General features: G+C 35.7%; 1 protein-coding gene across 1 annotated transcript in view; it reads left to right on the top strand.

Annotated features, from left to right (window-relative positions):
- Positions 1-15,447, top strand: part of PlexB (plexin B) — a 461,345-nt gene that overhangs the window by 240,748 nt on the left and 205,150 nt on the right. The window contains 1 exon segment of the mRNA XM_081761825.1: positions 6,597-6,697. Coding sequence (XP_081617951.1) covers positions 6,597-6,697 — 101 coding nt within the window.

Here is a 15,447-nt window from a genome sequence, read left to right as displayed (position 1 = left end):
GTTTGCTTTTTTCCATAGCACAGCAGTCTCGTTCACCATATCGGTCGTCTATTCCTCTGTTCATTCTGGCAACCCGGCATTATGAGCTTCGTATCCACCACGGTGGTCCTGCAAGCAAAAGGCTGTGTCCGCTACAAGTAATTAATTCTCGAATGGGTCTACACAAAGAAAGACTTTCTGGTTTGGAGGCATTTTCTTCCAAGAGCGTGGAGAAGGGGGGCAAGGAAATGTAGACCTGTCAGACGCTGAGTGATTGTGCCGTGTCAACGTTATGATTCCAGCCAGTTATAAAGACTATAACCTGCTCTGTAGAAACCAGAAATGTAATGTAATGTAATGTAATGATGAGTACCCAAACAGTCAACGCACAACTACAAAACTCTGCCGTAGGTCAATAACTGCATTTTTTCCCCTCGCCACTAATGAATGGACATACGAAGGGTAAGATAAGATCTCGCGTCATAACTACTGTCATGTCGGTTTGAAGTTTCTGATGTTTCTACCAGTTGTTCATTTGTCTTACGTTCATTCATATATTCATATTGTTGGATGATATGTGCGTTTAATCCAAAGCTGGCACGAGATGAATTCGGATTAAAAACTAACGGGTGAATGGAATACGTAAAAATAGCCAAAGAATCATGCCAATTTGATACTGCTGTCTGTGGAGTTTGTAATTTTATTCTTAAGAAATGTGTGAATTTTCTCGTAATTAGAAACCAACATTTATTAGTAGCCAATCTTAAACGTAGTAGACATGCCGAAAATGGAATGTGTTCTGTAATAGAACAGTGGACATGTATTCCAGACATACGAAACAATATTTTACAAAGAGGGTAAAATTTCAACTACAGCAGCAACACACGACATAAAACTACATTTAAAAATATAAAACTGTGCTCTCTTAGGCACAAGTGCAAATTTGTTAGACATCGAAATAAATTATCAAATGATTATACATTCACAGATTAGGGATGTATTAAAAGCGAACTCTTTTTTATCCATATAACTCTGAATAAAACCACTTCTTTTTCTACGGCTAAGCACATGCTAAAATAGCTTAGAATTGTCTCATAGAAAGTATTACTGTAAAAGTAAACAATAACAGCCACTGATTAGAACTACGACCAGAAAAAAAAATATTAATTCTGAAAACCTTAACTGTTCCAGTATTTTCAACGAACTTAAAATGTTTGTTACTGAATTGTCTATCTATATGTCTGTTATTTTCGAGTTTTTCAGTTTTGAACCCTGCATTCGATAGAGCATCAAAACTTATATGGCGAAGTGATTAAATTTTTCGCGTCACTCTTACCGTTCCCGAGATATTGGCCAAAAAATGGCTGATTTCCAGATATTTAAGGAGCGATATCTCGGGAACCGTAAGTTTTAAAGAGATCATATTGGTGTTAATCAATACCTAAGAGAATGGTAAATATTTTGATATCAAATAGCAACTAGTAGTCACTGTCCAACTGGCCATTGGTTTGGCCAGTGGCCATCAATTAATATCGATACCAAAATGTTTACCATCCTGTTAGGTATTGATTAAAACCAATATCATCTCTCTATGACTTACCGTTCCCGTGATATTGGCCAAAAATGGCCGATTTCCAGATAATTTAATGAGTCATATCTCGGGAACCATAAGTTACGAGAGATCATATTGGTATTGATTAATACCTAAGAGGGTGGTGAACATGTTGGTACCAATAGTAACCGGTGGCCACTGATCAACTGGCTACTGGCCAGCTGGCCACAGTTCCCCACATACTGACCAAGAGGTTCGAATTTCGGGAGATTTAAGGAGCTATATCTCCCGAACTGTAAGTCATAGAGAAATAATATTTTGCGAATTTTTGCGAGAAACAGAACAAGGTGTGGATAAAAATATTTACTTTTACATACAGGAACAATCATAGTTATTCTTCCCACTTAATCTCGCCATTCTTTTTAAGTTCATTCTGACAATGCTCCTGGAGCATTCTCAACTTGTTTTAAATACATTTACTAAGTTTAAATTTACTTACAATAATACTGGGTAGATTCACACTATGCTAAGGGACAGCGTGCAAAGGTGGCGTTTCGACTTCCCTTAAATGCTGTTAGCAAATGAGGAGGATGCGGTGTTGCCATATCTTTGTACACAGTCAGGTCCGCTTATTTAAGAAAGAAACGGTTCACCATTCATTCACGTCTGCCTAGCCACATTTCTAGCACATGGCAATGTCACGTCACACGCGTGGCTTCAATCGCCTAGCTCACACGCTATCGATTGTGTCCCACCCTTAATGCCATCTTTACGGCAATTTTATCGAATATGTGAAAACTGCATACTACTGTCTAAATAGGGTTGCTCATCTGATTATCTCTGGTAAATCCTTTATTCAAAAACTAGGGATCAAAAAACTTTTAATTATTTTCTCGCTCAATTTCAAAGTATATATTTGTGTTCTTTTATTTATTTTTCTCTTTTTTTTAAACTTTCATGTAATAAATAAGAAAGAGGAAATATAATTTCTTCATGAGGACCTAAATGTATATGGCATGTCTCATCTAATTAAGAGGTACAGAGGTTATGCAAAAGTGTTGAGGAGAGATGCTTTGGAGATTTTTTTTTTTTTTTAATCATAAACGAAGAATTTAGTATATATATATAAGGAGGAAGTAGCATGGACCTCGGCCGCTGGCGGAATGCCACAAACTCTTGAAAGTTTCCAGACGTTTGTGTGTTCAACTACATTCGACTTAAAAATAATTCCTCGTGATCTTGTGTTCAAACCAAACGATCGATGTACGCCGCCAAACTGAATGAGTCGCTACTTTGTTCGACGAACGAAAGAACCTTTTCTTTCTTCTTCTAAAGTTTTCCCCTACAAAGTGGCGAAACTTTCTGTTCAACACTAGTGTTAACTTTGATTTTTAGACTTTTGGATGATTAGCGGTTGCATTTATTTTAAGTGAACGTCTTCTTCTCTTTGTTTTCTGTTTCATGTTCCTCTTTTCGTGTCCAATAATTACTAGTTATTCCCTATGTTGCATTGTAAAATACTAAAAAATATGTATGTAGTGTACTTTTTATTAAAAAAAATATTTCTTAGCCAGGAATTAACAATTCTCATCAGTTACTTGTTACCACTGTCAGTAAGATGGACGCCAATCCTGAGGGACCAGGATACAAGGAGGCTGAGACCCTCAAAAGTTTGCTTTGGCCATACCAGGCTCTGGACATCTTTGAGTAGATATTTTCTTGGATATATGACAGCGAAACACAGATACCTTAAACCACCCCTTCCAAACTTATACATAAATCGGCACCACTCATTGAGTAGCATTTCCGCCATCAAATTATTGCAAATACTATTTCCAGAATGTGAATAATTAATTTATGAGGTTTGCTCTTTATTATATTCATTATAAGGGTTGATAAACGCTCTTTCTTCCCAAAATGCATATTAGTAGAAAAATGTAGTGTTACTTTTGCGGTTTGTGTAGTTTCAGAGTTGAAGTGTACAAGTCATATAAGCTTTAAGTTAAAATAGACTCTCACGGTCTCCCCTACTGGAATCTGATTTAATATGCTGTTTATCTTTTGTATAAAAAAGTTGATCAACTAATAAAAACTAAATTAAATCATCGCGGGTTGTTGTGGTTCTTATGAACCACATATTAATACAAAATTGAAGTATCATGTTTTATGAAGATAGTGGGTTGTGTTATTCTTAATGTCTGTTTCAACAGCGAGCCTACATCAAACGTTGACCTACACAGCTTAATGTAAAATTCAAATCGCATTAGTTCCCTTTGGGAATCAAACTCGTGTATCTTGTCCTAAAGACACACATGCTAACCATATGTTCATGAAGGAACTCGTCCGCAGATAGTGGAAATCATTGTCTATGTACGTTTTTTTCTTTTTATCATGATAATTCATAATTTCTAAGTAGACAGTTTCCTTAAAAATAAATATCAAATATTTCCGTTTCTAATTGTTAGTATTTTACATGTAGAAATCTCAATTCTGTCAATGTGCATATTACAGTAAATAATTAAATTATGTTTTGAATAATATGAATTTCTTGTTTTGCTTACAGATTTTAGTTACACAAAATAATACAATTATTTTCTGTGCTGTTAGCAAGATAGAAAATAAAAATACTATTTTTTCCAAAGGACACACTCCCATTTTTTTATAACTCACTAGAATATACTGCATGCAAATTCATCATGTTTTCTCAAGTTCGTGATATTTGACATCAACAACTTGGACGCGTATCTTTGATCGAAAGTTCCAAAGTACCTTCTTATTTTATTAGTACAGAAGATTCAGCACACGTAAAATCACCGTCATTTGTGGACATGCATATTTAAAAATTTGCATATCGCATGTGATTCATGTCACGATATAGTAGCCCAATTTGTAGACATGGTGCGGGGAATTATTTGCTTCAAATGGAATGCTAAAAAAGTTTTCTCTATTTTATTTTGTGTTTTGTGTCACCAAATTGCATAAGATATTTGTCCTCGCCCAGACAATTCGTGCGTGCCGAATAGTTATTTGACCGTAGATCATGCAAGCGTATGCTAACAGAATTATGCTCATACCACTTGATTAGAAACATTAGGCTGAGGTACTATTATTATAGATGAAAATTGCTGTTGTTGATAGTATCAGAGTCACACGGTGTAGCATTAGCTACATAGCGATAATGTTGTTGATAGTTACGGCGTAGGTGACTGTTAGTTTGTTGGCGCATAAGTATTATTACTTTATGAGCATGGAATGCAGCTTCAGTTTATGAGTTAATTAGCCCTGTCATCAAAACACTACTTCTAGGTTGATTCATGTTCTATTCCATTGGAGACATATTTTTGAAGGTGTAATGAAATTATTGATTATCAGGCGACATGAAGGATGAATGAAGTGATTCAATCTACCTTCAAGGGAAAGTTGAAAGAAAATTACTTGTAATTAGTTTTATTAATTACTAGAAAAGTTACATTTTTGCACAAAAAAAAAATCCTCAAGTGGTTCAATATACCTACAAGAAATAAGACTTATTTTCCCCATTAATTTCGTTACTTATTAATTAGAAATATACAAATTAAATAGTAGAGACATTTTTAACTAAACTTTAAAAAAAAAATAAGATTGGTTGGTTGATTCGGAGTTTGGCGTCCCGTTCAGCACCGTGGCTATATGGGACGTCAATCTACAGCTTAACGTGAGATCTAACCACGAGAGTTCTCTAGTAGGGAGCGAATACGACTCAACCACGCCGAATAACTAAAACTAAGATACAACATGTGTTTGGTATAGTAACTATACAAATACCGGAACGAAATACATGATCTACAGAAACAAACACCATGTGTGTGTGTGAGTTTACCCGAGGTTCTCCCGTATTCTCCCACTTTCGTCATTCCAATATTATCATCAGGGATAAAAGTGCAGGGGAACGCGGGGAAACGCCGTCCCCTCACTTCCCGAAAATATCTGTGGCGTCTCCCACTTTCTAAGATAATTACAATTGGCAAAGATAGGCACGGGGGACGGCGTGACGTCATGCATCCCCCTACCTTTTCATACCCACCTTTACCCCTGATTATCATACATCTTATCTCCATTGTCCCCTTAGCCTCGCTGCATAATTGCACGACGTTAAATTCCAGTGGCGGATCTAACCCGGGATCGGGTAGCCTAAGGCTATGGCTCAACGAAGATGCGTTTTCAATGCGTTACCCCACTCAGCAAATGCGAAATAGGTGGCTACTCGGTAATTTTACTTTCGCCAGAGTTATAAATCATACTGTGAGGTAGTCAGGGTTTCCAGGTCTTTTATTATATTTTCCGCGCCGGAAGGGTAGAATCAGAATGACTTACTTCAGTTGGTTTCTTGTGAGAAGACACGGTCTTCCTAAAATCTCATAGCCTGGCAACACGTCTTTATTTTTTTCCTTCCTTTAGACATCTTTTACTGATTCCGAAACAGCAGGCGGTCTATTGTTTCGGAACACACCAAATACGCTCGAACCGACCTATTCTGCGCATTTTTATTGCTTTCGCGTTTGCAGTGCGTAGCGATTAGCCATATACATTGAAATACATGGTCAGCTTATTCCAAGTGTATGCATGAGCTATAAAAAATGCGTTGCGAACGCTTTGAGTAGCCGTGCACTAAGCCCCCAAGTTGTTTTGAGCGACAAAAATAATTTAAGCTATTATTTATATATTTTTGAAAGTTTATAGTAAAATTATAGTGTACCTATCATAGTCTGGGTTCTGACTGCACCCCCAGTTTTTACCCTGTAGATCCGCCACTGTTAAATTCCAAAAGAGTGAACTACAGAACATGTTAAAAATTGTTCAATTATCGCCATAGTTTCGAGTGCAGCATTACAACAATTTCTGTGCTTTGTGTCAAATTGTGTTCTTTTCTTGGTACGATGCAATTTCCATATGGCAGGATTATTTACCTAGTTGTATCGTACAACAAAGTATTAGACACTATTCTAAATTGTCGAAGAAAAGTAGAAAGTTTTTTTTTTTCTTTTTTTCAGCTATTTTATTTCCTTTTCAATTTGTCTCGTTGCAGGTCAGCAAAGTGAAGGTGGAACACTGTAGCACCTATACCAACTGCTCAGCGTGTTTGGAAGCGAGAGATCCTTACTGTGGCTGGTGCTCCCTGGAGAAAAGGTAAGAGACGCTTTTTATTCATTCCGTGAGGGAACAAGGTAATCTAATAGAAGGAAAAGTGGGATGGCCGCGGGTAGACAATTGTCGAGCGAAGCGGGGAACACAAACAGTGATGCATGCTAGACTCTGAGAGATGTTGGAAGAGTGAATTGGATGCGACAGATGGGAAGTGGTGCGAGACGTCTTATACCGACAGATGCCCAGTTTAATGCACAAAGTTTATACTCCTTGGTACCGATCTCTTGTCCCATTTTTCTCCTGTTCAATGTTTACATATATTTCTAGCCCCTGCCATATATATTTTTTGCTTTTGTGATTACTTTGAGAAGGATGCTGTTGTATTCTGTTATTGCTTATATATATATATATATATATATATATATATATATATATATATATATATATATGTGTGTGTGTGTGTGTGTGTGTGTGTGTGTGTGTGTATTACCAAAACAAATATTTTACAATCACTTTTGCTCTGCTTGGTGAGTCCACACATGAGTTTTGAAGTAGAAGAAACTTATTGGTTTTAAGGCAGCCTCTTTGTCTTTAAAAAATTAGTTATTTCTTTATTTATTGTTGGTGATATAAGAAAATGGATTTATAGAATGTAATTCAAATGAAAGAAATAGTACCTGGTACAACAGGACTTATTTTGTGCCAATAACGCTGTGCACAATCAAGTCATAACTTCGAAATGCATAGTTAAGTTTCCATAAGCCTATCCATGGTTCAATATATTTAGTAATTTTCCCTTAGCCTTCCTATCTAAGATTCACTATTGCTCATTTTAAGCTTTAAGTCCACGTCTCGTATAGTCTCGCAGTCGAATGAAGGGCTAAATTCAAATGCAACCAACCAACTTTCAATAACAATGGGAGGCACGGTGACTCAGTGATAGAGTGCTTACCTCTGGTGCGTAGGGTCCCTGGTTCGATTCTCTTCCAAGTGAGTTTATGGTGGAGACTATCGTGTCCATTGATTTTCTCGAGGGTACTTCCGTTTCTTCCGAATTTCTCATTCTACTAATTCTTCTATTATCATTCACTTGTTTTAATCATCGTATCCCTTAGCCTAAAGGGCAAAACGTGGGACGTTAATTTGAAATATGTAATTTCGTTTCTTTCTCAATAACAATGTATTCACAGATTGGAAAACATTATGATCGTTTGGTTGAATTGGACTTGACCGTCCCTTTCAGCATCAACACTATATGAGACAGACATACGGCTTAGGTTGGAATCCGAACCACACGAGCACCCACTGGAAATCGAACCCAGGTCTCCTGCACCGAGGATGCCTACGCTAAGCATATAACCGCAAGGGAGCTCAAATATGATGGTGTGTTATATTCAAATAAAAGAAAATTCTACTTAAAATAAGAGGAAAACTAGTTTGGATAGACGTAGAAACATGCTGTTGTAATGTACTACGTGGAATAAATTCTAAATGCCACATTTCTTTTTTTTGCGTGTGTGTGTGTGTGTGTGTGTGTGTGCATTGTTGCTAATGCCACCATTTCCTTTAATAACAATCGTCCTAGGGACATACGTCTTGAAAGTTAATTTTCATTACACAGGTTACACCAACATTGTGAATTACTATCTAGGCATGACCGATGTAATACAGCTCTCTTGGAGGCAAAAATGTACTGTGGGGAGCGGTCAATAGTGACAATAATGTCTAATAGTAGCAATAGCACTGACGATTATACAGTACTACCACAATACTGTGAGAGTTGATTTGACATAATGTTCTGTACACCTACCAGCAGCAGATTCAAACTCTGGCCTTAGTTCGGAGCTCACATTAACAGTGGGTAATGTCCTTCGTAACCTAGGTGTTCAATAAGGACAAAGAACAAAATTGAAACTCAGCATTGATTAATTAGAATTTGATAGATCTTTCCAGCAATGAAAATGCATTGCACAGTGTCTACTATGTAAGACGGGATTCATACCATTACACGGATTTCTGCGATGTAATTTTTGCCTCCACCAGAGATCAAACGCGGGACCGCGCACACAAAGAGAATACCCTCTAGCCATTTAGTCAAGGATGAGCACATTTACTCCAGTTAATTTAAACTAATATTGATTGTGCTTAGGTTTATTGTGGTTCAAAATGAAATGAAATACTTTTCAGTTTACGTCCCAGAGTTATGCCGTGTGGATGATGCGAATATGAAATGCTGAAACGAAGAAAGTGGGAGGAAACGGGAGAGCCCCGAGAGAACCCAGTGTTTGCCCACCATATTTCCTATGATTCAATGATGTTCCATACATATCTAAGTATGTAACGCAAGACATTATTTTCGCACTACGGTTGAACTCATTATGGTATGTCTGTACAAAATTCATAAAAGTAAGCCATACTGATACCAGTTCGGAAGAAAAACAACGTAATAAAATATATATTTAAAAGTTTACATGTTAATCTGGATCCTCTACGTGTATATACAATACACATATCAATTGAATTACATTTTATTCTCTCACTGTTAATATTCATGTTTTTCCACTATTATTTTGCTGTGCAGTAACATACCAGTTTAGCCCACAGAAGCACGTCTCTCTTCTAGCAACGAACCGTAAATTTTTGAACGCATATTTCATGTTTTATTTCCACCTTAAACTGTTTGAATAAAAAAGTCATAAAAGAGGCAAGAATGGTTTAAATAATACAGCTCTATTCCTTGTTGTGAAGGAAAATTTTATGATAGTGATTCCACTAGGTGAACGAGAAATGGCAACACACAATTGAGTGGTGTACTACGTAATATGAGTTTAAAGAAGACGTAATAACAACAATAATAATAATAATTAAAGCTGTTTTTTTAATAAATAAAAAATGTGGCTTTGTAGACTGTGAAGAGCCTATGTGTAAGTCAAAGCTAGCTGAAGAAGTGTGCTTCGTGGTGGTCAAACACCATGTGCTTTGGTTTATTCGTGGTTTTCCCACTTCCTTCCACTTTCTTATTCCACAATTTCACTCATTATTATCATCACTTGTTCCCTTAGCCTCGGAGCGTAATCGTTGGATGTTAAATAAACAACAACAACAACAACAAAATGATCTGAATATAACGTGGTCAGCGTTCTAACCCTTTGGATCTAGATACAAAAATAAATCATTAGAAACCACCGGAAATCGATATCAGGACCAAGTTGAATAATGTATATTTTGGATAAATTAATGACTCTAAAATATTTTTGCAAATAGTCTAATTTTATTATGCACACCTATAATGTTTTGTTAAGCCCAAAGAACGTGGCCTTGGAATGTGAAACCGATTTAAAAATAATAGAGACACGAAGTTATATATTTATTGAAACTCGTATGTTTGAAAGCTATGGCTTCATTTGATGTAAAAAAAAAAAAAGAAAAGAAAAGAAGGAAAAATTCAAATTACGAAGAATACAGTTTTACTTGGCACAGCAATACATTTAAATGAACATTGCAAAAGCACGTATGATCCTGAAGTGCATCAACTTTAAATTCATAGTTTATTTTATGCTAATATTTTTAATTAAGATCTTATTGCAGTATTTCCGTTGATAACATAGCAGTTTTTTTTAGTGAATTTCATCCACAGTATTCCCATTCTATTGTCGCTCTTTGCACTTAGAAAGTAGTTTTCATTTTTTAAAAGGTAGAAAAATCGTAAGATCACTAAAAATTGTACTGACAATTTCTGCACTCTATGTGGTTGGTTTTGTAAGCTGTCATTCAGTGGATTTTTTTTTCTTTTAAATTCTAGTACGTATATCGTTTCGTCAGTTCTGTTTAGCATATATTTCGCCTTTGTAATTTCCAGTGTTGCCACCATCAAAAATTGTGAATAAAATTGTAGGAGTATTCGATAATCAAATTAGCTTCACAGCCGGTCAAAAAATGAGCTACCCACAAACGCAGGTACTTGTTAATTCTATTACGGTGCCTTCCTCTGGACCGGTTTCATTCAATTTTTCTGCAGCGTCTCCCTCGTCTGCACAGATCAGCTTCAATTTCTGCCCAACTGTCATATCCATGAGCGAAAATATTTCCCGTGGAAATTCTTTTTTAAATAATTTTCACACATAGATGCTTGGAGCAGTGTTTGCTTTAACAACGGATGTGTTCCTCTTTCCATTTTGTTTGTTCGTACATTTTCATGCAACAAATACTTTATTTATTTATTGCCGGAGTCTACTTTTCTGGTTTTATTGACTATTCTGGGAGCTAAACAAGCATTATGTCTTTCTTGTACTATGAAGACAAGAACACGAACGGCCCCGCGTAGTCTCGCTGCGAACAGTCCCGGGTTCGATTCCTGGTGTGGACACTTGGTCGAAAAAAGTGTGAAAAGCATTTTCAGGTCCTTTCACATTCTCATTCCGCCGATTATTCCGTCACCATTCACTTATCTTAATCACCTATGTCCCTTAGCCTAACGGCCGTAATCGTCATACTTTGAACTGAATGATTTCATTTCATTTTTCAGTTCAAGAAATTCGAGCGAGAAAGTGTAGTGCGGAGGCCCGTACCGTACCTTTTTATATATTTTTTATACTATATAGGAAAGAAACCTATTTCTTTGAATACCGTTTTTTCGTCCCCTTATATATATATATATATATAGGTATAATGTGTGTGTGCTTCCTTTTCATCTTTTAGAATACCTAAGAGTCACTTCGCCTAGCAACGGATTGGAATTCTGAGAAATGTGACCAAGTGGAGAGATTTTTAGAGGAAATTGGATGCAGAGAATGTCCCTCCTACGGTTCATACGTTTCTACACAATGGATCTGGGGGTGATAAACGTATAATATACTTTCGGTATTATTCCCTTTTTCTTCTCTGATATGCAAAATAAATAGTGATAAAGTAAAAAATTATTCACATATTTCTGAATATTTTCTATTTAGGAGTTGCTATAATATGCCCAATTGTGATTTTTTTTTTAAAGAAAAAAAGATATGTATGCGGTGTTTTGTGACTTATTTGCGTATTCTTTCTAGTTACAATTCAGGGGATTAACTAGGTTATAACCACCATGTGGCCAGATCGAATACGAAATTTTACGAAATTTTAATTTCATTTTTTTTTTCTCAGTGGGTCCGAGTTAACATAAACAGCATACATTAGTTAGATCAACATTTAGAGAAAAAAAAACTCTCAACGTAGCTTTGGTAGCGTTTTAGTATTTATGGATCATTAATAAACAAACTGATCTATGTTTTTGGACATATTGTCAATGAATGTATTGAATTCTAATTATCGTGTAAACATGACCACAAATAGATGAAAAAAACAAGCGTATATCTTATGGAAACAGCAAATTATGGAACATAAATATGCGTTCATAAGTCTATATATAGGAGCTTAACGAAATTAAGAATAAAGCTGTATTCTAGCTATATTTTTTTTTCTTTTTTAGCATTATAACAAGTACTGTTAAAATTATTCGAATTTTCCAATATTGGAGTAGGTTTATTCGTTTTCAATATTCGAGCAATTTTTTTGAATAATTATTCGTTATTCGAATAACGGATTTTATTTGAATACTCTGTCGAATTTTAACAGCAGCAGTTCTACCCTTTTGTGCGGAAGGAACCTGGTAGGATATCATGTGGTTTTGGTTTCCACGTCTCTTATAGAATACACAAACTGCAAACAATAGTAACAATATTTTTATTCTAGAGACAGCTCTTAAAGTTGTTTAATTATAGAAAATTACAGTAAACAAGGATAACCTTTTGAAGCAAAGAAGCCAAACATCGTGCTTTAAAGATATTCCTTAGTTTCACCAGATGAATGCCGAAATGGTAACTAGTCAGATGGAAGATGAATCTGTGTGTTTGTGTACCTGAGGGATTTTTTTTATATACCAAGGTACAATTTCTCGGGGATAACACTTGTTGTTGGTATACAGTATAAGAATATCATACCTCCAAGAGATGATTATACTCTTAGGAGAAATTTTGAATTCACATAGGAACATCTTACGTACTTGTATATTGGAAATATTGTGTTAATAATAGAAGTTATAAGGTAAGATGTGCTCTGACATACAAGTACATTAATAAACCTGGCGGAACATTCAGCCACTGGCAGTGGTGTAGCCAAAAACTCGTCAAGGGGGCTCATATGCACACACACACACACACACACACATATATATATATATATATATATATATATATATATATATATATATATATATATATATATATCTGTATGAGAAAAAACGATAAAACGAGAGAAAGAGAAAAAAGAAAAGAAAATCTCAAATGTAAATTTTGGGAAAAAATTCCTAAAACGACTAGATCTATTTTGTTTCACAGCACTTTGCAAGTCCAAATAAAGTAACATTTTAAAGGTAGTTTTACATTGTTGTGCGTTTTCGTAGATTAGGAAAAGAAAGGAAAGAGAAACAGTGAGCATTAGTGTTCGATTTTCCAGGAACACCCTTAATCTCACTTAAGCACAAACTTTCCTTTAAAAATAAAGAAAAAATCTTTGAGAAGGGGAGACATCCATTTTGAGTGCCCACATTGTGTGTGTATGTGTATATATATTCAACGGGCAGACTTCCGAGACTTACCGGCGCTCTGCTGTTTCTAACAGAACTCTTTCCTCCCAAGCTGCAAACATATGTTTGTGTTTGTGTTTGACGTCTTACAAAGTTGCCTTTCACTACCTCTTTGAATTTAATGGCGTATTTGGCCCCGATAACAAAGTTTTGTTTTTCTGAGAGAATTTCGGTTCTATCTCATGCCTCTTTTATATGTGCTTAGTGTGAAATACAAACCAAATCAGATCATATTTCCCAGAGAACTCAAAACTTTTTTTTCCTCAAATGACTGCTAATAATGTGTATACTCGCGCCAGGCGTTACTATAATTTTATACATGAATTTAGTGACTTTGTCATTAGCAATACATAATAACTTCCACACCGACTAGGCCAAAATTTTTAAAAGGAAGCTAACGGTAAATATAAATTAATGATACTGGAAGGGGAAAATAGCCGAGAAAACATAGAACACAATGTGCTTCTGCACAAGGATCAAATTAGGCACTATTCCCATATGTGTACGCACTAGGACTAAACCACAACGATACCTTATTTTAAACTAGGTTGTCATGCTGCAAGAATCTTGTAGCTGTCATTAAAAAATCTTGCAACCCTACAATATTTCTCGATGTAAACATAATCTTGAAAGGGACATGCAACTTTTTATTTTTCATTTTGCGAGAAGTCAAACCTAGTCTCGAAAGTGACATACACCAATTTTTTTCATCTTGCAGTCAAACCATGTGCAACTTTGTGGGTCTTCTTGCTTTCTAACTGCTGATCGCCCTCCCGCTTACATAAAGAAAAAAAATGTTTCGCCGCTTCCGAAACAACGAATTCTTATGGACGATGAGGGCAAGTGCGCCAAAATACACGTTTTTAATGAGGAGATTCGGTATTTGTCCACTAGAGTGCAGTGTTGCATAGGTGGAGATATCTTTCTTGCTTTTAATGTGTAAACAGTAAATATAAAGCTAGGGTTACAAGGTTTTTAATGACAGCTACAAGATTCTTGTAAAGTGACAACCCAGCTTAACATTAAAAAAAAAAAAGTTTCGCAACTTCCGAAACGACGGAATCTTTTGGACGGGGAGGGGAAGCGCTCCAAAAGACACGTTTTTAATGAGGAGGATTAGTATTTGTTTACTAGAGTGCAGTGCTGCTGTATGGAGATATTTTTCTTGCTTTTAGAAAGTTGTAATGTGTAAATAGTAAATATAAAGATGGAGTTGCAAGATTTTTTAATGACAGCTACAAGATTCTTGCAGCATGGCAACCTAGCTTTAGGGCAATTTATCCGGCTTTTGCTTGAGAAATCATGACCTACGCTAAGACAAGATAAAATAAAACCTCTCTTTCCTGTTTAATAATATTTGTATCTCATAAGATTCTGACACTTCAAAACATATGGACTTTCAAATTCTTCAATAATATACAGTGATCACGCTAGAATAAAAATATATATAACTTAAGATAAGACTTTACCGTTTCTTTTTTGGAAACATTGATGTTAGTTACTAAAGAAAAAGAAAGAAAGAATATAAAGAGTATTGTGATCTGGCCTCAATATATATATTTTTTAAATAGTCACGAAGCAAAACTAAAATGAATACTTTGATTCCTTTGATGCATTGTATATGATGAGTGGAATTATTTTCTTAAACAGAACAAGTAAAAGTATTTTCATGTGTTCCCTTTAAAATTTCTTAGTGAGAAAAGAGAGAAGGAAAAATCAAACAAAGGAATACGCCTCGCGTGTAACTGTTTTCTGTGTTTAGAGAAGATGTCTTTCGGGAAGACTGTTATAGCCTCTAATGTTAAACTTCTAAATTTACATGAATAGAATCTATATCCCACTTCTGGGTACCCTTGAGTAGACAACAACCGCTCCTATCTTTGACCATTAAAGCGCTGTTGCATGCCTTGTAGTGTTGTTCTGCCTGCGCATATAGAATTGTTAAGAAGAACTCTTGGCTTATATAACGAAAATTGCCCAGGTATAATAATTTGACACCAAACGACCGAAAAGCATCCTCATTTGGAGTTGGAAGACCACTTATCAATAGAAGACGTGAAGATAAGAACAAGCATCAGACATTACCTTCATGTGACCTGGGGAAATTTCACCCCCACCCCGTTTTCGCATCCCTCCTATGTCGTCTCGACGTCTCGCTTTGAGCGTCCATTAAAAC

Source organism: Thermobia domestica, chromosome 6 (assembly GCF_964235325.1).
Source record: "Thermobia domestica chromosome 6, izTheDome1.hap1.1, whole genome shotgun sequence".
Lineage (NCBI taxonomy): Eukaryota > Metazoa > Arthropoda > Insecta > Zygentoma > Lepismatidae > Thermobia > Thermobia domestica.
Note: the sequence above shows the minus strand (reverse complement) of the source record. Positions and strands in the feature narration are given on the sequence as shown.